General features: G+C 56.1%; 1 protein-coding gene across 1 annotated transcript; it reads left to right on the top strand.

Annotated features, from left to right (window-relative positions):
* Positions 1-8,540: 8,540 nt before the first annotated feature.
* UNC93B1 (unc-93 homolog B1, TLR signaling regulator) lies at positions 8,541-18,351 on the top strand. Its single transcript, XM_044259842.1, has 11 exons — positions 8,541-8,640; positions 8,999-9,140; positions 9,645-9,798; positions 12,234-12,395; positions 12,606-12,738; positions 13,068-13,161; positions 13,699-13,823; positions 14,320-14,502; positions 14,904-15,177; positions 16,578-16,696; positions 17,624-18,351. The coding sequence occupies exons 1-11, from the start codon at positions 8,545-8,547 to the stop codon at positions 17,957-17,959; spliced, it is 1,818 nt and encodes a 605-aa protein (XP_044115777.1). The 5' UTR covers positions 8,541-8,544; the 3' UTR covers positions 17,960-18,351.
* The last annotated feature ends 6,286 nt before the right edge of the window (positions 18,352-24,637 follow it).

The following is a 24,637-nucleotide window of genomic DNA, read 5'->3' as shown; positions in this document are numbered from 1 at the left end:
CCCGTCCTCCCCGTGGGATGGAGCCCCCAGCCGCTGCCTGTCACGTGGTTCAGCATGTGACAGCCGTGCCCTGCTGTCTGGAGCTGAGCCAGGCAAAGGCAGTGGCGGAGCGGGCGCCAGGCGGGGCTGGGCGGGGGCCGAGCCTGACAGCGCTTAGCCGGGACCCAGGCCCAGAGAGGGGCAGCCACTGGTCTAAGGCTACACAGCCAATCAGGGGCCCACCTAAGGAGACACTGGTGGGGAGACGGGTGTTGGAGGATCCTGAAGGGACCCTTCTGGGCCAAGGATCGCCTTGCAGGGACCCCCAGCCCCCTGCCCTGTGAACTTGCCATGAATTTCGGAACAGCCTTCGACTTCTCCAAAGAGGCCTGGCCTCCTGGCACAGGCGTGCTCCCCTGGCCTGGCAGTGAAGCTCCCCCAGTCTGAGGGGGCATAGCTCTTTGGGGAGGAATAGGTGCCCTCCCCCCTCTCTGGGTTGGAGGCCTCTATTGATCCTCGAAGATTCTGGGGGCTCAGTGCAGTCTGGAGGTCATGTCCCTGTTGCGGAGAGCCGAAGATCCATGGGGGGAGGTCCGTGTGGGACCCCACCAGGAGGCACCCTTTGAGCCAGCTCTGATGGGTGACAGGCTCTGCTGAGGACCCTGGTCGCCCATGTGGGGTGTGCAGACGTCGGGAGAGGGGACACAGCGGCCTCGCATCCCCACATTCGCCTCAGCCCTGTGCTTTGGGGAGTCCTCTGTGTTTTAGCTTGGAGGCTGGGATGGAATGAACTTCATTATTGTCACCTTCAGCCTCCTCGGGGTGGAGAGGTGGGTAAGGGTGGGCTGGGCATGGGCCACGGCATCCACGGACTCCTTAACACGCTCATCGGTTCACTCCCTCACATACTCGATGTGAGGAGCATCACGCCACCCTGCCCGCTGACGGACACTCAAACCATGCTCCTCCGCCCACGTGCTAAGTGGCCTTGAGCAGGCTGTGGCCTCTCCCCCCACCCCCCCATCTTCTTTACCTCCCCCCTTGCGGAACGGGGCTGACTCTGGCTGCCTGTGTGTTTGGAAACATCTGGTATACAGTAGGTGCTCAGTAAGCATGGATGCCTTCCTGTCCCTTTCCCGCCCTCCTGAGGGAGTAGCCACTCTGGCCTTGTCCCCAGGACCCTGTCCCCCACCTTCCTTCCTTGTCTCTTGCCTTAGAGGCAAGACCACCCTGGCTCCTGTCCCTCCCCCACCCCCAGCCTCCCCTCAGAGACCAGCAGGACCCATTCCAGGTGCAGAGTTAGAGGCCGGGGTGCACTCGGCACACCTTGACGAAGTGCCCGCGGTGCTCCAAGCTTGCGCCAGGCACTCGATGCAAATCCTCACTGAAGTCTGGGACGTTGCAGTTCTAGCTTGCGGGAGAGACAACAGGCTCAGAGACGTGCAGTGACCAGGGCAGGCACACACAGGAAGAGTGACAGAGGGGGACTCTAGCCCAGCCAGGCTCATGGCGTTTCCAGGGTGACCTGAGCCCTTGCTTAGGAGCCCACGGAGTCACCGTCACTCCCAGGAGCCTCATCCCGCAGCTGAAAGCAGCAGGCTCCGCTTCTTGGGCATTTGCTCTGCTGGGCACTGGCCGGGTTCTTGGCACGTCTCCGCTTGGGGACCTCCCAACAGCTGGTGGTGACTGTCATCCCCAAGGCTTTTAGTTTTAAAAAAATGGCCAAGAATCAGTTCCATGCCAGGGAAGTGGCATTAGGTGAACGAGGAATGGCCCAGGGCGGCCTTCTTTGGGACACAGTATGGGGTCATGCGATTTACCCCACAGCGTCCCAGGAGATGTTTTGGGGCATCCGAATTTCTGTCTCCTCTTTTCTGTAAGGAACATTCCAGAATGTCATCATGAGAACAAAAAAATCAAACCTAGTAGAGAGAAAAGAATCTGAAAACTGTTGCATGGGGGGTGGTGTGGAATATGGTGGCTCATTCCTGGGGACTCGGCAGTGAATGAGAGTGTGAGGCCTGGATGGGGGTGGGAGGGGTGTGCTGGCCTCACTCAGTTCCCTGTCCTGGGAGGCTATGCTGGAGGCCTTTACCCGGGTCCCCCCATGCCCTCCTTAAAGGCAGTCCCAGTCTCAGGGCTCAAGGGAGGAAGTGAGGTCATCAGCCCCCCAGAGGGTCAGAATGACCCAGGAAAAGCTGGCCCACGATCTGGGCTCTGGGGTCCTGGCAGAGCCATGCCGCTGCCCACGGGCCTCCTTCTCCCTGCCCCTATCCTCTGCCGGCACCTGAATCTAATCAGGGAGCCTCTGGCTTACGTACCTGGAGCTCTTGTGTCCAGGAGCATTTTCCGACACATCCCAGCCCCGCATCTGGACTGAGCCGGAGGTGGGTGTCCTGCGGAGTGTCTGGGCATATCCGCAGATCTGGGGAGCCCTGGCGTGCTGCCACCGCTTCCTCTGGCCTCCCCGTGTGGGAACGCTAACAAGACCCGCATCACTCATTACTCAGCTTGGGACATTCATCTGCGTATCCTCTGTGTCTTTACTTTTGGAAAAAGAGGAAATGATTTAATTTAATTTAATTTTAATAATTTTTAATAATTTAATAATTTTAATTTTAATAATTTAATTTAATTTAAAGGTAAATACGTTTCCTTTTTGCTTTTAATAAGGTTAGAATAGTACCGTTAAGGGCGCCTGGGTGGCTCAGTGGGTTAAGCCTCTGCCTTCGGCTCCGGTCATGGTCTCAGGGTCCTGGGGTCAAGCCCCACATCGGGCTCTCTGCTCAGCAGGGAGCCTGCTTCCCCCTCTCTCACCACCTGCCTCTCTGTCTACTTGTGATTTCTCTCTCTGTGTCAAATAAATAAATAAAATATTTTAAAAAAAAGAATAGTATTGTGAAGCACTGGGCACCATAACGTCAGGTTTTGAACTAAGCTAACCAGGACCTCCCCACAAAAATGTTCTGAAATGAATTCATTTTAAATAAAGCAATTTAAAATTTGAAGTTACTGGGGTGCCTGGGTGGCTCAGTCCGTTGATCATTTGACTTTTGGCTTTGGCTCAGGTCTTGGTCTCGAGGTCACAGGATGGAGCCCTGTGCTGGGCTCCCCGCTCAGTGCGGAGTCTGCTTGGGAGTCTCTCTCCCTCTCCCTCTGCCCCTCCTGCTCATTCTCTTTCTCTCTCTCAAATAAATAAATCTTAAAAAAATAATAAAATTCAATTGAAAGTCACCAACAGTCCACAGAAAGAGTCCATGTGTACAAGGATTTTTTTTTTAAAGAGAAAGAGAGAGAGAGCCTGTGCCAGCGTCAGTGGGGGGAGGTGTAGAGGGTGGGGAGGTAGGGAGGCGGGGCAGAGGGAGAGGGAGAAGCAGATTCCCTACTGAGCAGGGAGCCTGACATTGGGCTCCATCCCAGGACCCCGGGATCATGACCGAGCTGAAGGCAGACGCCCAACCGACTGAACCACTTGGTTCACGAGGACTTTAATGAAATAACTCTGGGACCCTAAGCTGTACCGTGACCTCTTTTATGGGCCTGAACTGGGACCCAGAGAAAGGCTGCGCTCTCATGGGAAGTCAGCATCTAGGATGCTGCTGGGCAAGACCTCGGGGCACACTCGGGGAGATTCTGGGACACACGGGTGCTGGTGTTTCCCCTACGGAGGGCAGAGCACGGGCTCTCTAGAACAGCGTATCTGCTCCACCGCCACCTTCTCTTTGCTTTCTGGTTGCTTCTCCAAACATGCTGCTTGATTTCCTCTCGGGGACCTTCTGGTGGGAGATTTAAACAAAACAAAACCAAACCCAGTAAGTCCTGAGTTGGCCTGAGACAGTGGCTGTTCGGCAAGCCTTGTCCTCCCCACCCCCCCGGAGAGCAGAGAAGCCCACCTTAGGGACCTCTACCCTTGGATCAAACACATGCACTCAGGGCTTGGGAATGCCTCCTACCGCCTGTGAGCTTCACCCCTGCCGTGCGGGGCCCCAGCAGACGGCGGGCTCTCTGGCCAGGGCGTGGAGAGGCTGCGTCTCAGAGCCTCCTGGTGCCTTCAGAAGTCACCCCTCTTCCCTCTCTCCATTCAGAAGACTTGTGGGCCTGCCCTCTTCCTGATGTCGGGACAGCTAACCCCCTCCCGCCCTGTCTCTCTCCATAAGAGCCATCCGGCCCGGGGCACCTCCTCTTTCTTGACCCTAAAGGTGTGCTCTGGTGTCCCAGATGTTCTGTTCCTCTGGTCCCCCGCCACCCCGTTTTTAGCCAGTGCCTGTCCTTCTCCGCTTATTCTCTAGTAGTATGCTCCGTGACGGTGTCGTGCTGGGGTTTCCCACACTAATGCCAGAGAAGATCCAGCTCGGGGGACACCCTGGGGTGCTGCTCCAGGGAGAGAGGGCCCTTCCCTAGCTTCTTCCTCCCTGGCTTGTCCTGGGTTCTTGACCATCAGGGCTGGAGGAGACGTGGCTGCCGGCCAGCCCAGTGCACTTGGGTGAGTCATTTCTTTCCTTAGCGCCTCAAGGGAAAAAGGGTTTTATGGGTCACAGATCCTAGTGTCCACCAAGGCCCCGGGTTTTAGAAGGGGCAAGGGCTCATTCTTGGCAACCTCCTCACTCCCCTGCGGAGGCTCCAGATCCCCCTGCCTCCTACTCCCTGCTCCACTGAACTCAGCCCCTGAGGCCACACCGCCCACCTCAGGGAGCCATCTCCCCTCCTCCCAGCCACGTCTACGGGTCACCCATTGAATTCTGCAGGACTGCATCCTCCTGCGGGCATCAGAGGGCCTGTGTGACCTGCCTCATGACCTCCTGGACCTCTTCAACCCTTCGCACCCTGCACTACCGCCACACCCGGGACTCAGTCATCCCCCAGAACAATGCACCTCAGTTCTCCAACCGCAGCCTCCTGGCCGCCTAGCCTCCCAGCTCCCGCTGCATCCCTGCTGTCCGTCTCTTCCTGCCCCTGACCTTGTACTTCTGGGCACCTCGGGCATGACTCCACCTGTCTGCTCACCCCGCATCTGCACCTGGATGTGGTCTGGAGAAAGCTGCCCCCCCGAAGTCTCTGCAGATTTGTGCCCTCCACACCCCCAGCCACCTGCCTTCCCAGCAACCCTTCTGAGATGCATATGTGTCACGCATTCACTCACCCACCCACCCACATTTAGGGACCACCTACTAAGTGCTGGCACAGTCCTCTGCATGAGGGGAACGTGGTGAGCATTTGCCAGGGATGGGGGGAGGGAGGAGGGGGAAAGAGACCATTAAATCACAGAAAGCCAGGAGGGCAAGTCAGAGGTGGGGACTGTACCCGTCATCAGGGTGGCTTCTTATCCTGAGGGTGGGAAGGAAGGAGAAAGGGTCCTCCAACCAGAAGGAGCAACAAGGGCAAAGCGGGGCAAGGGAGGGAAACAGGACATTTTTTTTGTATTGAGGTGTAATTGACATATAATGTGGTGTAAATTTCAGGTGTACAACATACTGATTGGATACATTTATGTTGCAGTGTGATTGCCAGTAATGCTAGCTAACACCTCTGTCACATCCCAGACTTATCATTTCCTCTAGAGGTGGGAATAATGGAGACCTAGATTCTAACCAGACTTACTGTTTATCATACGGTTTGGTTGTCTGTAATCCCTGCACCATGTCTTCCAGCTCCGGGACTCATTTATCTTCCAGTTGCTGGTATGTGCCCTTGACCAACGCCTCTCCCATGCCCCCACTCCTGGCCCTGGCAGCCAGCATTTCACTCTGGTTTTTGGAGTCAGTTTTGTTGCCATCTCTAGATCCCACCTAGAAGATACCATGAATGTGTTTCCCCCTCTGATGTATTTCCTTTAGCCTAATATCTTTGAGGTCCATTCCTGCTGTTGCAAATGGCAGAATTTCCTTTTTCTCCTCACGGCTTAAAGGTAGGTCATTGTAGGGGCACCAGGGTGGCTCAGTGGGTCAAGCCTCTGCCTTCGGCTCAGGTCATGATCTCAGGGTCCTGGGATCGAGCCCTGCGTCGGGCTCTCTGCTCAGCAAGGAGCCTGCTCCCCGCCCCCCCAGCCCCCATCTTTCTGCTTACCTCTCTGCCTACTTGTGATCTCTCTCTCTCTCTCTCTCTCTGTCAAATAAATAAATAAAATCTTTAAATAGGTCATTGTAGATGGGTATACAATGTCTCCATTATCCATCTACCCATTGACGGACACTTAGGTTGTTTACATATCTTAACAATCGTAAATTATACTGCAGTGGGGCTCCTGGGTGGCTCAGGTCATTAAGCATCTGACTCTTGGTTTTGGCTCAGGGCATGATCTCCGGGTCTATCTAGGATGGAGCCATGTAGGCTTCTCGTTCAATGGGGAGTCTGCTTGGGATTTTCTTTCTCCCTCTGCCCCTTGGCCCCACTCTCTTACACACTCTCTCTCTAATAAATAAGTATAAAATCTTAGGGGTTCCTGGGTGGCTCAGTAAATTCAGTAAATTCAGTCTTTAAAAAAATAAAATAAAATCTTGGGCGCCTGGGTGGCTCAGTGGGTTAAGCCGCTGCCTTCGGCTCAGGTCATGATCTCAGGGTCCTGGGATCGAGTCCCGCATCGGGCTCTCTGCTCAGCAGGGAGCCTGCTTCCTCCTCTCTCTCTCTCTGCCTGCCTCTCTGCCTACTTGTGATTTCTCTCTATCAAATAAATAAATAAAATCTTTTAAAAAAATAAAATCTTTAAAAAAATGCTGCAGTAATGTGGGAGTATAGATATATTTTTGATAACCTGTTTTCATTTCCTTTGGATATTCACCCAGGAGTGGGATTGCTAGATCACATGGTAGTTCTATTGTGAGCTTTCTGACGAAACTCTAGGCTATTCTCCAAAACGGCTGGACCAGTTTACCTTCCCACCAACAGTGCATAAGGATCCCCTTTTCTCTACATCCTCACCAACCCTTGTTACTGCCTGTCTTCTTTTTTTTTTTTTTACTGCCTGTCTTCTTGATTGATAGCCATTTTTACAAGTTTTTTTTTTTTTTTAAAGATCTTATTTATTTATTTGACAGACAGAGATCACAAGTAGGCAGAGAGGCAGGCAGAGAGAAAAAGGAGGAAGCAGGCTCCCTGCTGAGCAGAGAGCCAGATGCAGGCTCCATCCCAGAACCCTGGGATCATGACGGGAGCTGAAGGCAGAGGCTTTAACCCACTGAGCCACCCAGGTGCCCCTATAGGTACAGTTTTGATTTGCTTTTCTCTGATTGGTGGGTACCCTTTCATGGGTCTGTTGGCCACTGGGATGTCTTCTTTGGAGGAAAAATGACTAGTTGATTCTTCTGCCCTTTTTAAAAGCAGAATATTCGCTTATTTGTTGTTGTTGAGTTGTATGCATTCTTTTTTTTTTTTTTGAAGATTTTATTTACTTATTAATGAGAGACAGAGAAAGAGAGAGGCCGGGAGAGAGAGAGGCAGAGGAAGAAGCAGGCTCCCCACTTAGCCGGGAGCCCCCTACGGGACTCTCTATCCAGGGACCCCAGGATCATGGCCTGGGCCAAAGGCAGACGGTTAACCATCTGAGCCACCCAGGCACCCCTGAATAATAATTCTTATTCTTCTTATTCTTATTCTTCCTCTTCCTCTTCTTCTTCTTCCTCTTCTCCTCCTTCTCCTTCTCCTTCTTCTTCTTCTCCTTCTCCTTCTCCTCCTTCTCCCTCTTCTTCTTCTCCCTCTTCTTCTTCTTCTTCTTTTTTAAGACTTTATTTATTTGACAGAGAGAGAAAGAAAGAGATCACAAGTAGACAGAGAGGCAGGCAGAGAGAGAAGGGGAAGCAGGCTCCCCGCCGAGAAGAGAGCCCAATGCGGGGCCCTATCCCAGGACCCTGAGATCATGCTGAACCTAAAGCAGAGGCTTAACCCACTGAACCACCCAGATGCCTGGGAACCATGTATTTTTAAAAGCTTCAAAGTGTTTCCAGCCAGGGTGATAGCCAGGGCTGGGGAGCCTCAGCTCCTGCAAGCCAAGACTCTCTGCAGCGCAGATCCCGCAGGGCCAACCCAGCGCAGTCCAGCAGCCGCCCCAGCTCAGTCGCCACCGCGCCGGCCAGTTCCCTCCCGCAGACGCCAAGCTGAAAGCGGAGGGCGCGGGAGTGGGCGCCGGCTGTCGAGTCCCTGCTGTGGGAGCCCTCGGTGGGGCTGCCACGGGGGCTCTTTGCTGACCTGCAGACACGCCGCGTGGGGGCAGGAGGTGGGGTTCCGGATGGCCTTGGAGACCCTGTTACGGGCGTGGCACCTGTCTAAGGCTCTGCATTCACCCGGTAACACCCTGGGAAGCAGCGCCGAGTGACAAAACGGAGGCAAACCGAAGTGGAGTGAATCCCGCAAGTCGCAAAGCCATGCCGCGGCTGCGCGCAGATTTGAACTCACACCGCTCGTCCCCGGGGCGGGATCCGGGCGGCCCCCCAGCCCCACGCGCGCCCGGACGCCCTAGACACGCCCCTCGCGAGGGGGCGGCCCGCGGGGCGGGGCCGGGTCGTGGGGAGGAAGTGCCCGGCGGGCAGCTCGCTCTCGGGGCGGCCGCCGCCACTGCTCCGGCGGGGTCGGGCCATGGAGGCGGTGCCGCCGCTCTACCGGGTGGCGGGGACCGCGGGGCCGCAGGGAGATGAAGACCGGCTCGGGGTCCCCGACGGGCCCGGGGCTCCGGTGAGCGGGGACGGGTCTGTGGGGGTGGGCGGGCGAGGACCCGGAGTGCGGGGGGCCTCCCGGGCGGTGGGGTGGGGGGCGGGGACCCGGAGTGCGGGGGGGCCTCCCGGGCGGTGGGGTGGGGGACGGGGACCCGGAGTGCGGGGGGGCCTCCCGGGCGGTGGGGTGGGGGGCGGAGACCCGGAGTGCGGGGGTCCTCCCGGGCGGTGGGGTGGGGGGCGGGGACCCGGAGTGCGGGGGGGCCTCCCGCGCGGTAGGTGGGGGGCGGGGGGCGGGGACCCGGGGCCTCCCGCGCGGGAGTCGCGAGTCCGCCGCGGGGGCCTCGGTCCCGGGTGCGAGCGCCGTGCGTGCCCCGCAGCTGGACGAGCTGGTGGGCGCGTACCCCAACTACAACGAGGAGGAGGAGGAGTGCCGCTACTACCGCCGCAAGCGGCTGGGCGTGCTGAAGAACGTGCTGGCGGCCAGCGCGGGCGGCATGCTCACCTACGGCGTCTACCTGGGTAGGCGGCCCCGCGGGTCCCGCGCAGAACCCGCGGCTTCCCGCCCCCACCCCCGGCTTCCCCTCCCAGCCCGGGTCAGGGAAGGAGAAACCGAAGGGGCCAGTTGGCCTCCCTTCCTCTTTCACTTCCCCAAATGCCGCCCTGCGGCTGCAGCTGTGACCCCACCGCACGGAGGTGGGGTCCCCGGGCAGCGTTCCCGGTTCCCGGCCAGAGCCTTCGTGGGTGGGCGTGCGGGCTGGACTGGGCGGCCCGGGCAGGTGTGCGGCCTTCCAGATGCGGAGCGCTGCCCGTGTGCGGGTGCGGGTGCGGGTGTGGGAGGGGGTCTGGATTCACGTAGCCGGCGCTGCCACTGACTGTCAGGACGCTTGGCCCCATCCGGGCAGCCCTTTCTGTCCTCCATGGGCACTGGCATCGGGGACTCCTTTGGCGACCGGAGCTCCCTTCAGGGTGGTGTGTCGCCGCCAGAGTTCAGCTGTCGCCGTCATGCCTGCTCCCTATCCCCAGGCCTCCTGCAGATGCAGCTGATCCTGCACTATGATGAGACCTACCGCGAGGTGAAGTACGGCAACATGGGGCTGCCGGACATCGACAGCAAGATGCTGATGGGCATCAATGTGACGCCCATCGCCGCTTTGCTCTACACGCCGGTGCTCATCAGGTGCGAAGCTGCTGCCATGCGGAAGGGATGTGAGGGCTGTTGGCCGATGGTGTTCTGGGGGGCCGGGACCTGGGTACAGGCCATGCCTACCTGGAGGGGTGAGAGAGAAGGAGAGAACCTGGGTTTGGGGAAGGAAGCTGGAGATCCGCCCGAGGGCACAATTTGACAGAACAGAAAGTCACTCCTGCGCCTTCACTCAGATTGCCTCCCATGGCATCGCTCTGTGCCCTCCTTCGTGGCTTGGAGCTACAGTGAGTGACCTTTGGGATCAGAGCTGGGGAATCTCTGGAGAGACTTTGATAAGTCCCCAAGACCCAGGCACCAAGCCTGGCCTGATCAGCTGTGGTTAGTGTTGAGGGACATTTCTCACTGAAAAGGCATGGTTGGGCAGGTGCCCCAGAGAGTTTACTCTGGACCGGAGCCTTGGAGGCATCTGGTCTGGCCTTATGGCCCGTGTGAACTCCCCTCCATAAGCACCCTCCTCCCCAGGAGGTGGGTCTCTGCTCAGATGAGACCCAGAGACTAGCAGACAGGTTACATGGGTCTTAATTCCTCTATCTTAAACCAAAAGCCAAACAAATGAGAAACAAACAAACCAACCTTCCAAACCCCAAAAACTCAAAGCTCCTTTAACATAATTGTACAAACAGCATTAGAATCATAACTGAAATCAGAGAAAAGAAAATCCTTCCAGGCCCGCCAGCAAATCAGCTGTTTGTGGTCCCTCCAGCACAGATGGGTAACGTTGATGTCCTTGTCACCAGAGCTGTGTGTGATGTCCACTTTTACTTTCTTTCCTTTCGCTGTGCACATCTTGGCCGGCTCCTCAGTCTTCACTCTGGGTACTTAAGGAGGGTACGTTCTCTGCAGAGGTGGGGGCACCCAGTCATGGCTCCGAGTTGGACATTCAGCTCCCTCCCCTTTTTGCGCATTTATGTTGTACTTGTAGCTCTTCCCCCCCCCTTTTTTTTTTTAAGATTTTATTTACTTGAGAGAGAGAGAAAGCATAAGCAGGGGAAGACGTAGAGGGAGGGGGCAAGAGGTAGAGGGAGAAGCAGAAGCAGAGACCCCATTAAGTGCCCAGTGGAATGCGGGGCTCTATCCCAGGACCCTGAGATCAAGACCTGAGCCGAAGGCAGACACCTAACTGACTGAGCCACCCAGGTGCCCCTTGCTCTTTCCTTCTTAGGAAAAAAAAAAATGCTATGATAAATTTCTAACAGTGGCCTTAGCAGAGTAGAGGTATGCGAAAGGCTTTATGGACCTTAAAACAGATCGCTATGGATAACAACAGCTAATTCTTTCTTTGTTTCCCATGAGCAATTTTCGGCAGCTTGCCCTGGTCCCACAGGCAGCATCTGGCAGTCGGAAAGTTTGAGTCCCCCACTCCCAGCTTGCCCCTTGCCCAAACTACTGGGCTGATTTTTTTTTTAAGATTTTATTTATTTGACAGAGATCACAAGTAGGCAGAGAGGCAGGCAGGGAGAGAGGAGGGAGCAGGCTCCCTGCTGAGCAGAGAGCCGGATGTGGGGCTCTATCCCAGGACCCTGGAATCATGACCAGAGCCCAAGGCAGAGGCTTTAACCCACTGAGCCACCCAGGCGCCCCTGGGCTGATTTTCTAAAGGGTTATGCCAGTCTGCATGACCCTGGCCACGTGCCTCATTTTTTAAACCACAGCCTCACTAGCAATGAGTGTTAGTATTTTTACTTGTTCACCTGTTTACTCCATCAAAACGTACAGTACATTTTTTGTGTGTGACTTTCCTTTCCCCAAATAGATCAGAGTCCCCTGTATTTATTACACAGCAAAATACAGTTCATAAAAGAACCACGGCTTCCTATAATAGAAGAGAAAGTAATTGTACCAGAAAATTATGGTCATTTGAGCCAATGGGGAAGAAACTTCCCAAATGACCACAGTGGGGCTGCCAGAGCAATGGGCAGGGAGGAAGAGATACTGGTCCCGGCTCTGGCCTCTCTTGGTCCTTATTTCCTTGTCCCAGTTTGGGTTGTGCTCTTGGGGGCCCTGAAGTCCTAGCACATGAGATCAGAAAGGGAAGGGGGCTTGGCCAGTCAGCCCAGAACACAGACGAGAGCTGGATGTGCCCGTAGACCACTGACTTACCCCCACCCCCACCTTATCCCTCTCCATCCTTGCAGCGGCCGTCAGGCTTGTGGCTTGGGCTCTGTGCCTGCATGAAGCTGTGAAAACTGAAGCATGTGCACACAGGGCTCCCCTGAGACCACAAACAAGTCCATATCTCTGCTACTCCATCTTAGAGCCCCTGACTCCAAGCCCAGGGATTCGCTCCCTACCTCACACCAACTCACGAGCTGGGACTTGGAGCTCATGGTGGCTTGTGGCCACCCCGGTCTGAGGCCACAGTAGTCTGGGTTGGCTCATGGTGCCATCGTCGCTCCCACTGCCCACAGGTTTTTCGGCACCAAGTGGATGATGTTCCTGGCTGTGGGCATCTATGCCCTCTTTGTCTCTACCAACTACTGGGAGCGCTACTATACGCTTGTGCCCTCAGCTGTGGCCCTGGGCATGGCCATTGTGCCTCTTTGGGCCTCCATGGGCAACTACATCACCAGGTGAGCCTGGTAGACATCAGGGCGGGAGGCTGGAGACCTGGCTGAGTCTCTGCTGCATTGCCAGTGACTGGGGGACCTTGGACAGCTCTTTCTGCCTTTTGGGCCTCAGTTTCCCCATCCATGAGATGTAGCCCATAGCCCTGGATGCAGGAAGCAGAGACATCTGCTGGAGGTCAGACTGGGGGAAGCTTTCTCTCCTTTGTGGTCCAGGATGGCTCAGAAGTATTACGAGTACTCCCACTATAAGGAGCGGGATGAGCAGGGACCCCAGCAACGCCCGCCACGGGGCTCCCATGCACCATATCTCCTGGTCTTCCAAACCATCTTCTATAGCTTTTTCCATGTGAGTACCACCCGTGGGGCCATTGGGGGAGGGTATTCCAGGCCCAGAACCCACACACTGGAGCCCACGCCACAGTCTTTTCATCTCTCTAGTCCCACTGCCATTTCTTGAGCCCAACCTCTGCTTACTTGCCTCTAATGACTGAGACCTCATCCCCTCCCTGTGCAGGAGAAAGTCCTCCTGCACTGGGCACTCCCTCCTGCCATGAGGCTGCCCCCAGAGGTGGGAGGGCTCCTGTTCTGCCAAGCCTGTGCCCAGACCCCTTCCAGATCATGCCTGTGCCCCCTGCTTGGTTCTGAGCCTGGCCCAAGCTGCCCTCTTGCCCACAGCTGAGCTTCGCCTGTGCCCAGCTGCCCATGATCTACTTCCTGAACCACTACCTGTATGACCTGAACCACACACTCTACAACGTGCAGAGCTGCGGTTAGTCCTCACAGGGTGGGGTTGCCAAGGCCTGCTCACCTCCCCCAGTGAGTCATCCAGCAGACCCTGGGCTCTTGAGAACGCCCAGAGAGGATGTCCTTGCCCTCAGATTCAGGGCTGAGAGCCTAGTGGGCAAGGCATATAGCCCCGTAGGCATTGGGACATTGGACCTAGCCTCATGGGGACAGGGTACATCAAGGAAGGCTGCCTAGAAGAGATGCCATGTGGGCTGAGGCTTCTGGGGGATATCTCTCAGGGCCATGCATACATACCCTCAGAGCTCAGTCCCAGCAGGGTGAATGTGTGGGGTTGGGGGATGGACTGGTACCCCTTGTCCAGCCTCCTGGCACTAAAGCAGTTGCGGGGGAGGGGGGAGGCACTCTTCTTTGCTGCTTGTCCAGCCCCAGTGGCCCTCACCTCCAAACTGCTCCCCAAATGAACCCTAACCCCCGCCTCCACCCGCCCGGCTTGCTCCATCTCTTTGTGGTTGAGTTTACAGTGTGCTCTACTCCCCAACCCCCAACCGCCTCTCTCCAGGTACCGACAGCCAGGGCATCCTCCTGGGCTTCAACAAGACCGTTCTGCGGACCTTACCACGCAGCGGAAACCTCATTGTGGTGGAGAGTGTGCTCATGGCGGTGGCCTTCCTGGCCATGCTGCTGGTGCGGCCCAGGATGGGGCGGGGCGGAGTCAGTGAAGTCTGGGGACCGAGGCGGGGAGAAAGGGGTGTGATCTGGGCGCATTGCTGGCAGCCCGGGCAAGGTTATGGCTTGGAGTCCTGGCTGAGTCCGGGGGTGGGGGGGGGCGCTGAACCTAGTGGCCAGGCTAGAGGCTCGGGACTGAACCTGGAGTTGGAATCCCAGAGGCCAAGGGGAAGGGAACCAAGGCTGGTCCCATGTGGAGTGGGAGACTGTCTGAGAGGACTGGGCTGGGGGCGGAACCCCAGAAGCAGAATTAATATGTTGGGGGCGTGGTCTGGGCGTGGCCTACTCCTGGAGGCGGAGCTGGGAGGCCTGGCCGAGATCTGCGAGTGCGTCTGGAGGTGGGGCCTGGGGCTAGGAGGCGGGGCCCAGAGCTGTGGGTGCGTCTGGGGGCGGGGCCTGGGAGCCGCTGAGGGCCAGGCCGCCCTGCCCACCAGTTCAGCTCGCGGGTCCGCAGGTGCTGGGCCTGTGCGGTGCCGCCTACCGGCCCACTGAGGAGATCGACCTGCGCAGCGTGGGCTGGGGCAACATCTTCCAGCTGCCCTTCAAGCACGTGCGCGACTTCCGCCTGCGGCACCTGGTGCCCTTCTTTATCTACAGCGGCTTCGAGGTGCTCTTTGCCTGCACGGGTCTTGGCCTGGTAAGTTCAGCCTGCGAGGCATTGCCAGATAAAATACGGGACTCCCGGGCAAATTTGTATTTCGGATAAAAGATGAATGGGTTTTGAATACATGTATGTATATGCACAGGTGTGTCCCAGATGCTCCCCTCCCTCATTCTTCTCTTCCCTGGCTTCCCCACTTCCCCCCCACTTCCCCTCTGCCTTAGGCAAATTATCGTAGGGCTCTGGGCCTCAGTTTCTTTCCACGTAAAGTGATTCCAACACTTGCTTCCAGAGGGGTTTCACGGTTGAGATGGGATCCCACTCCTGCATCTGGGGACACTGTCCAGACTGTCATCTCCTGTCTGTGCCCTCACAACCTTCCCGTGACCCTCGGAGGGAGTTAGCCTGGATCTCTAACACCCCTGTCCTCCCTGCAGGGCTACGGTGTGTGCTCCGTGGGGCTGGAGCGCCTGGCCTACCTCCTCGTGGCTTACAGCCTGGGCGCCTCAGCCTCCTCCGTCCTAGGCCTGCTGGGGCTGTGGCTGCCACGCCAGGTGCCCCTCGTGGGTGGGGCCGGAGTGCACCTGCTACTCACGCTCGGCCTCTTTTTCTGGGCCCCCGCACCTCGGGTCCTGCGACACATTTGGATCCTCTACGTGGCAGCTGTCCTCTGGGGTGTGGGCAGTGCCCTCAATAAGACCGGACTCAGCAGTGAGTACAGCCGTGGGTGCTGGGATGGCAGAGGACCCTGTGGGGACCTCAGGGTGGTTGGGGAGGAGCAGACCAGGGACAGATACAGGCTCCTGTGGGCACCCTGGGGATCTGTTACGGTGCAGGTGGACCTCCACTGACTGACCCAGCCAGGTGCCCCGCGGGAGGGCTGCTGTATGGGAAAGAGCTGGGAGCAGGCATGAGGCCCCAACCGCAGTCTGCGGAGTGGCAGGGTGCACGCCCTGAGTCTGGGCCGTGGGGCAGGGGCATTGGGAAGTTCATGCAGGCGCAGCTCTGTGTGTCTTCCACATCAGCTTCTGTTCTGATGGGCCAGAATGTCACCCCTGGAGGTGTGATGTGGAGGACATCCCTGCCGTGGGCAGGGCAGGGGCTGGCTCAGGAGACCGCTGTGCTGAGGATCCAGCCATCTGTGCTTGTCATCGGGCTGGAGCTCCACACTCCGGGCCATACTCTCTTGGCTGCTGCTCAGAGGCAGCCAACCTGGGTGACTCGGGTCCACGACAAGCCGGGGCCTGGACCTGGCATTCCCTTCTGCCCACACAGCTGTGCCTCCTGCCTCTTCCTGGGGGCTCCGTGTCCCCTCCCAGCAGCTCCAAGGGGTACAGTCACACCACAGGGCCTCAGGGCAGGGATGTTAATGTCCCGGGTGGCAGGGGACAGTGCAGTTTGCCAGGCGCCATGCCAGGCTTTCTTGCCTTGAAACCTCGGAACACAACACACAATACCTGTGGTGGCATTTTACAGGCCGGATACCTGGTGGGGGACTTAACTCACCCTGAGTCATCCCCAGAGCCAACGTTGGAATCCTCCTCTCCGTACTAATTCTCTGCACTTTACCGTCCTGAGAGTACAGGCTGCGTCTCCTGACTCCAGTGGGCTCTTTCTTCCCGCCCCAGGGAGGATTCCTTGAGAAATAGTTTGAACCTCCCAACTTCAAGTCTGATTTGCAGAAAGCTTGTTTCTGCGAGCAGTTTGCCCTGCCTGAGTCCTGGACGAGGAGAAACAGCCTCCGAAGGTCCAAGAGAGGGCAGGAGATGACGGCACATAGAGCTTCCCACTTGGGAAGCCACACATGTGCTCTCGAGTGAGGCCCAACTGTCCGTCCCCCGCCCTGCCCCCTCAAATCCCCCACCACCACCACCCCAAGCAAGGTGCCTTGTCTGTTCCTGCCTCTCCTGGGCTCCCCAGGCGGCCTAACAACCAGGGCATCCACCAGGGGGCAGGCCAGGACCTGTTCACAAGGGCTTTCTAGGTGCTCCAAGGCTAATGGCTGAGACCAGCCCAATGCTAGGCCTCGGGTGGGTCCCAGCAGGGAGATCAGCCACTCTGGGGCCCTGATGATGCCTCTCCCCTTCCTGCCATGTCCTGCCCGCCTGCAGCACTCTTGGGAATCCTATATGAGGACAAAGAAAGGCAAGATTTCATCTTCACCATCTACCACTGGTGGCAGGCGGTGGCCATCTTCGTGGTGTACCTGGGCTCAAGCCTACCCATGAAGGTGAGCCTGAACGTGGTGGGAAGAGGGTCTCTGGGCTGTTAGGCACCCCACTGGCCAGCCCCCGGACCACAGATACTTTCTGAATGTCCACTGTGGCCTCGCAGTGCCCGAAGGGCACCACTCCCCAAGGGCTGGGTCCTAGGTCAGGCCCACTGAGTGGCCCCAAACCAAGACCCTCTTACTGCCTCACTTCCCATGGTCCTCAGTTTACCCATCTCTGAAGGGGTTCAAGTCTTCTCGTTCCTTGTGGGTGCCTCCCAGCCACCTTGTGGGTCCTTTGATGACCTGTTTCCAGATGTCACCTCTGAGCTGTCCCTTCCCAGCCTGCAGGGAGCAGGGTTCCTCGTACTCTGCTCCCACCAACCGGTGGGTCTGTTTAGCAGGTCCCCACCAACATTTGAAAAAATGAAACAGAAGAGAATGCGGTGCTTGTGTGTGTGTGTACTGTTAGGATGGGAAATTCTTTTTTTTTTTTTAATTTTTTAAAATAAGATTTTATTTATTTATTTGTCAGAGATAGAGGGAGAGAGAGCGAGTGAGCACAGGCAGACAGAGAGGCAGGCAGAGGGAGAAGCAGGCTCCCTGCTGAGCAAGGACCCTGATATGGGACTCAATCCCAGGACGCCGGGATCATGACCTGAGCTGAAGGCAGCTGCTTAACCAACTGAGCCACCCAGGCATCCCAGATGGGGAATTCTGTTTGGCTGTGGGTCACGGTCAAAATCTTCGGGGGGGGGGGTCCATTTCTTATGGTCTCTGCGTGTCAGGGACACAGTGGTCTTAGCTCCAGCTAAGGGCACAGCTGGGCTTTGAGCCGTTGCCCTCGGGGAGATGCTGAGGAAGCTGAGGTGTCCGGACAGAGAAGGAGCTGCGCCGGGACATGCGGGCCACGAGTGGACCTATCCCGCGAGGTATCTGTGCCCACAGGCCAAGCTGGCGGTGCTGCTATTGACCCTGGTGGCGGCCACCACCTCCTACCTGTGGATGGAGCAGAAGCTGCGGCGGGGCGCGGTTCCGCGCCAGCCCCGCATCCCGCGGCCGCAGCACAAGGTGCGCGGCTACCGCTACCTGGAGGAGGAGAACTCGGACGAGAGCGACGCGGAAGGCGTGCATGGAGGCGGCAGCGGCGGCGGCTTGGGGGACTGCGTGGAGGAGGAGGCGCCGCCCGCGGGGCCCCGGCCTGGCCCGGAGCCAGCTGGCCTCTGCCGCCGGCCCTGCCCCTACGAACAGGCCCTGGGAGGCGACGGGCCAGAGGAGGAGTGAGGGGCCCAGCCAGCTCGCTGGCCTCCGTTTCCCGAGGCTCAGGTCGGGGTCGGGGAGCATCTTCAGGAAGGACCTTCTCCGGGACCGCAGGTTCCAGAACGCCCCAGAGCCCCGGGCCACCTGCCACGCGGTACTCACCCTGACCCTGGGCCGGGCCTAGGGTTGGAGGGACAGCGCAGCCAATTCAACCCCGCTCCACGACCCCTCCCCAGGTCTGAGGAAGGACAGGGTCCTCCTGCCACAGCCACCCCCGGCCCTCCTCCCCAGCGCAGCCCTCAGCCACGCGCCTCGGCAGGGTGTGTCTCACGCTTTGCACGTCTATCCCCGTGGTCTGTCAAGAGGCACGACTTTTTACAGAAAATGAGAATTAAAGAGGTTTTGTATTGTCCCGACGGGGAAAGTGTCAGTCTGCGGGGGGTCAGCAGAGCATCCCGGATGTGTGCCCGTTGACCCTGCTGGGCCGCTGACTTTGAACCCCCATGGACCACCGATGACTGGGAGGATCCCCTAAGCCCCGCCCATCGGGCTGTAGCCCCGCCCCTCCCCACCTCTGCTTGTTTTGCCAGTCCCACCGTATCCGCCCAGGACAGGGAAGCCCCTGGGTTGGCCTGCAGGGGCCAGAGCGGAGAGTGCGAGGGGGCCTGGGCCTGGGCGCACCGTGGAAAATAACCGAGGCCCCGGGGGGGCCAGAAACCGAGAATGTTGGGGACCCCTGGGTGAGCACAGGGCTGGCACAGACAAAGCTCTCAACGAACGTGAACCATTGTATACCTATAGCGAGTCCCTCCCTGGACCCTGGGGTACCCTTTGCCCAGAGGACTGGCTGCATTCTTCCTGGGCCCAGTACTAGGGAAGGTGAAATCTGTGGTCTGTGACTCCAGGGAAGGGAGCGCCCCCGCCCCAGGTCTTCTGCAAACCCACGTACACCACTTACCAGGCTTTCAGGCAGATTCTGGGGTCCTGTAGTCATGGAGGACAGGGAAGGCGACAGCTATAGCCAGGGTCACAGGTCACCTCCCCCAGCCTCCCTACCAGGTGGCCGGCATGTTCAGGCAGGTGAAGAACCCCAAGCTTCCCCCGGTACACTCAATTTCACGGTCCAGCAGACCCAAAGAGGGTCACATCCTGGGACCTGTAGTCCGGGGGAGCGCCTGCCCTGCCCTTCCAGTTCCGTATCAGCATCTGCGTGGAAAGGAAAGTTCTCCGGCAACCGATGTGACAACATCCTCCTGGCAGGATTCCAGCTGAACTCCAGTTCGAGCTGAGCAGACACTCGGATAATAAGCCTCTGAATGCAGGACTGGGTGCCCTTCAGAGGAGCGCAGACCCGTGGGTGTGCTGGGAGAGGGGGCAGGAATAGGTCTACAATTTGTCACAGTCCAGAGTCATGTCTAACATCTATCCAGGTACCAAAGACTCCGATGTTGAACAGATGGGAAAGTGGCCCAGGAACGGGGAGCAGCCACTGGGGAGGGGAGCGTGGTTTCTGATCACGCTCCTCGTGGCAGGGGAGTTCCCCATGAGAAGGCGTTGCATGCCGCATCGCTCCTCCTGGCAGGTGGGTGGGACCCGCACACGGACCCATGACAGGGAACACGCACGCAAATGTGTCAGGCAGCGAGTGTCAGGTAACACCTGAAGGCTGCACACAGATCCACATTCAGGGCACTGCGCGTGTGTTCACACACACAACAGGCCACACAAATGAGCAGCCACACACCGTGCAAGTCGGGCGGTGTAACTGCCCACGGCAGTGAACCCCAGCAGGCTGGCCCTTTGAGGCTGGGCTCCTTGGGCCGTGACATGTGAACGGCCATCCCCGGGTCTGGTTGTAAGGTATGACATTGGTATCATCCCTCTTCGTCTCTGTCACCTCTGGATAAAGTGGCCGGGCGCAGTTTCTGGACCTCTGAGTGGAAGGAAGGTCAGACTCCGTGTTGGGGCTGTCCTTGCTCTGACCGTGACCGCCTTCGTTGCTCCAAGAGTGGCTCTGTGATTTGGTCACTCTGTACCAGAAAGATTTTTTATTTGTTTTTTTATGTTTAAAAAAGATTTATTTGAGAGAGAGAGAGAGAGAGAGAGAGTGTGTGTGTGTGTGTGTGTGTGCGCGCACACACACACATAAGTTGCAGGGGCAGAGAAAGAGAGAGAGAGAATCTCCGAGACTCCCTGCTGAGCGCAGAGGCTGGATACGGGGCCCTGAGATCATGACCTGAGCCGAAATCAAGAGCTGGATGCTTAACCAGCTGAGCCGCCTGGCGCCCCAGGAAGACTCTTAAATTAAATGACCCCAAGAAGGTACAATCTGAGACCTGAATGATCTTTAACTTCTCGGCAGCAGGTCAGATAGCCTGAAATTCTCCTTCTCACAAACACCTAGGGAGGTTGGGTAAGAAATAAGCTTGTTTTTTAAATAGGTAGCTGAGTTCTTGAGAAAGTAAGAAAAGTTCTTCAGGCCCCAAACTGAAGAGGGATTGGAACCGGGAGCAGGGAGCAGGGACGCCAGAGCTGTGGCTCTCTGGGTGGGAAGGGCCGGGCTCTGACGCCGTGGGCCACGCGCCGAGGGCTGCAGCCCTTACCGGGCAGGGGATTGGTATTAAGGCCGTACGGAAAGCTGGGACCATGGAGAAGCAACACTTTTAGGACAAGAAAAAGAAGAAATTCCACCCACAGATACAGAAAGATGTAAGGAATTTGGGGCTCTGGGTGGAAAAAAAGTTTCCCTTAAGAGCTTTGTGTTTTCAGGCGTTCCTTAGAGAAGTTTGGAGAGCCTATAAAGGAGGCTCCCCGTCTGTATGGCCTCCGAGCCCTAAAGTTGAGAAATTAACATTAAAAAGTAGTTATGGCTTGCGGCGCCTGGGTGGCTCAGTCGGTTAAGCGTCCGCCTCTTGATTTCCACTCAGGTCACAACCTCAGGGTCGTGAGATCGAACCCTGCAGGGAGTCTGCCTGAGAGTCTCTCTCCCTCTATCCCCTCCCCCAACTCCTGCACGCGTGCACAGAGGCCCCCGTGAACACTGCATTAAATATATTCATCACACAGTAAACAGCAAAAGGATCCCCTCAAAAGGAGGCTCCATGGGTCGGGAATGAAACAAGAATGAGGGGGCCAGGGCAGCTTTGGGTCTTTGTTTTGGTTAAGGGGGGGCCCGAGCTGGGGGTCCCGAAGGCAGGCTGGAGCGCTGGTGGTGTGGAAGGGACCTGCAAAGACATTCAGCTCGGTGGAAGGAGCTGGGCACGAAAGGCCCCCTAGTGCAGGATCCCATCTAGGTGAGAGGTCCAGAAGACGCAAGTCCCTGGAGACAGAAAGCAGACTTATGGGGGTCAGGGGCCGGGGGATGGGGAGAACGAGTGACTGTTGACGGGTCGGGGTCTCTCCCTTGGAGTGATGGCAGTGGTCTAAAAGTAGCCGGTGGAGATGGTGGTCCAATTCCATGAATATCCTGAAAGCCTATGGGTTATCTGTTACAAGGGTGAATTTCAGGGTATGCGAAGTATATTTTAGTAAAGCCGGCATTGAAAGGAAAGGAATCTGGCATACAATTGGCGTAATGATGGTTGAAAATTTCGGGATAATTGCAGGTCTGTGGAGTGAGGGAAAATAGCTTCAATTAAAGTCCCTACAAGATGCGCACAGCAGGCATTAATCAGAGAAGAAAGGGTCTATTTGGCCCCTGGTAAGCCCAGCGCTGTTTGATTAAGGCTGTGGGCGGAAATTCTAGTTGGAGATATACAGGGGCGCCTGGCTGGCTCAGTCAGCAGAGGGTGTGACTCTTGATCTCAGGATTGTGAGTTCAAGCCCCACATTAGGTGTGGAGATTATTAAGTAAATAAACTTAAAAAAAAGAAGGAGTAGTCATATAGTTGACCATTGAACACCTTGGGTTTGAACTGCATAAATCCACTTATGCTTAGAATTTTACAGGATGGGACTGTACATATATTTTCTCCCCCTTATGCTTTTCCTAACATTTTCTTTTTGCTAGCTTACTTTATTGTAAGAACACGGTACCCAATACATATAATATACAAAATACGTGTTAATTAACTGTTTCCATTATCCGTAAGGCTTCCTGTCAAGAGTAGACTGTTAGTAGCCAACTAAGTCTGGTGGGATTCAAAAGCCAGACTCAAATTTTCAGCTGCATGGGGGACCAGCACCCCTAGCCCTCACAAGGTCCAAGGATCCAGCTCTAATATTATTTGGAGGGATTCTGGGTCCAATAGTAAAAAGGGGAGGTTGGGGCTTAAGGTCCATTTGGAGAGAGATTTGAGGAGCGGTGTGATTTTTTTAGAGAGCTGTCAGAAGGAAAGAGCACATGGGGGAAGGTGACGTGAAAGTCACTCCTAGAGTTAATTCCATCCATTGGCAGGGACCTAGTAGTCAGAACGCTGTCACCATCGGGAATGAATCTACTGTCAAGGTTGGGGTTATCAGATGCAGAGTAATTTCATTGGAATTTGGAACATAATGATTTGGAGTCATATTGTCTACTGCGAGGCACAAAGCCATACTGGTCAGGGAGGCACATGAATGCCATGGGACAATCCGTCCATCACCCTACCTGTAGGACAACGTCCACACTGAGGATGTAAGGAGCCCAAGGGTGCCCACATTTTCTTTTGGTGCCATTTCCAGTATTTTAGAACAATTCCATTTGCTAATAACATGAACATAGGCTTGAAGATCGGAGGCCTTCTGTGGGTACCCTCTGTCATTTTGAGGGCCTTTTGCTATCAAGCATGACTCCCTTCTGATTCTAAAAGATGGTCAAGTGAAGAATTCCGACAGGTTATATATAGCTGGAATGGATTTTATCTTAGATTGTAGGAGGCCGCAGCCCCTACAGAGTATTGAAGAAATCAAATGATACTGGATAGTAATGGGGCCAAAAGAAGGCCCATGAGTATCTCAGACCTGAGTAGGATTCTCCCAAAGGATGGCAGTTCCTTGACCCAAGCCTAGCTCACCAAACGACCAGAAAGCAGAGTGGCTGTATTTTTATGCAGAGGGCCTGGAAACCCTGACTTGGAATCAGGATCGCCCCACTGGGAGGATCATTTGATATCTGTGCATCCAGGAGACCTTGGGGCCACCTCCTACTAGAACACACTTCATTGTATGTCAGGTTTAGCTCTTTACGCTCCTGTAAGAGATTTTCACTAGGATTGTATTTGTGCATTGTGTACTTTTAATGAATCTCATAAATTAGGCGGGTCTCCATGAACAGGGTACCAAAGGGAAATATCGAGCCTGCTTGAGATTTGTAATTAGAAGGTCCTGTTCAATGGATTCCTCTTGGCTTCAGTCTGATCTCCATCCCTTACAGGATAGGAGTTAGACTGCAGAGCTGTCTTGTTCAAGAGATGAGCCTTTTGGGGGCGCCTGGCTGGCTCAGTTGGGAGAATGTGCAACTCTTGGTCTTAGGGTTGTCAGTTCGAGCCCCATGTTGGGTGTAGAGATTACCCAGATAAATAAACTTAAAAAAAAAAAATGAGAGAGAGCTAAGCCTTTTGTATTTTGTAAGAAGGTAGGATTCTAGGATACCTGTTGAAAACTTGGGACAGGTTGAATCATTTTGTATTGTATATTGGATGTTCTGAGGCAATACATGTAGTTTTGTTTTTTTTAAAAAACATTTTATTTATTTGAGAGAGAGAGAGAGAGAACACCAGAGTGGATGCGAGCGGGGCAGGAGCAGAGGCAGAGGGAGAAGCAGAGTCCCCACTGAGCAGGGAGCCCGACTCAAGACTTGATCCCAGGACCTTGAGATCATGATCTGAGCTGAAGGCAGACGCCTAACCGAATGAGCCACCCAGGTGCTCCTTGTTCTGCTTTATAGACGGCGCATCCATTAACCCCGGCTGGGCAGGGAAAGTGCGGTGAAGTCGCTGGTGGGCCAGGGGGCATTGCTGCTAACATGCTAACAACGGCCCACACTTCTGCCAACTCAGCTGTCCTTCGAGCCATCACGTTTGATCAGGGAGGGCCCGATGACGGGATGGGACCGCTGCTCCCCAGCAAGCTCCCTCACCAGAGCTTCCATGCGTGAAGCCCCTTTCTTGTTTGCTTGCTTATTCCCGGGGGCTCCCAAAGTGTTTAGCGACTCTGGGACAGGGGGTGGCCTCTCCAGGCATCGGTGTCGGGCAAGGGACCAAGTATCACACGGAGACTACACCCGATGGCTCAGGTAAGGCTTTATCCTAAAGATGTCATCTCTACTGCAACAAGGGAGGCTTGTGGGTAAATTGAGCCCACGCGCTGCCTCCACGATGCAGACATCGTGGACATCTGTCTGTAGGGTGATGAGGTTGGAACCAGCGAACTCATCTCCAATATAGGGTCCAACATACAGCTAGTAATTGTTCTCATGGACTGTGTGTGGGGGCTGAAGCAGGCAGCTTTTCACCCAAGAAACCCATGGGCAGCCATCCTGAGTGGTAAGCCAAAGGGCCCAGCTCCCTGAGATCCTTGTCTTACACACCACAAAGGATGACCTTGAAACCAAAGGGGCCAGGGGACTGCAAGGTGAGTGGAAGCCCTTTTCTCTCCCGCAGCTCTCCCCTGAGGACCACCGTCAGAAGGCTTCGGGTTATTATTTTTCCCTTGACCTGCAATAAAGTTATCTAAACTGTCTGTAATTCAGGATATTTTCGGGAACATTCTATTTGCATTTTT

Source organism: Neovison vison, chromosome 7 (assembly GCF_020171115.1).
Source record: "Neovison vison isolate M4711 chromosome 7, ASM_NN_V1, whole genome shotgun sequence".
Classification (NCBI taxonomy): Eukaryota; Metazoa; Chordata; class Mammalia; order Carnivora; family Mustelidae; genus Neogale; species Neogale vison.
The sequence above is the reverse complement of the archived record's forward strand: the minus strand, read 5'-3'. Positions and strand labels throughout refer to the sequence as shown.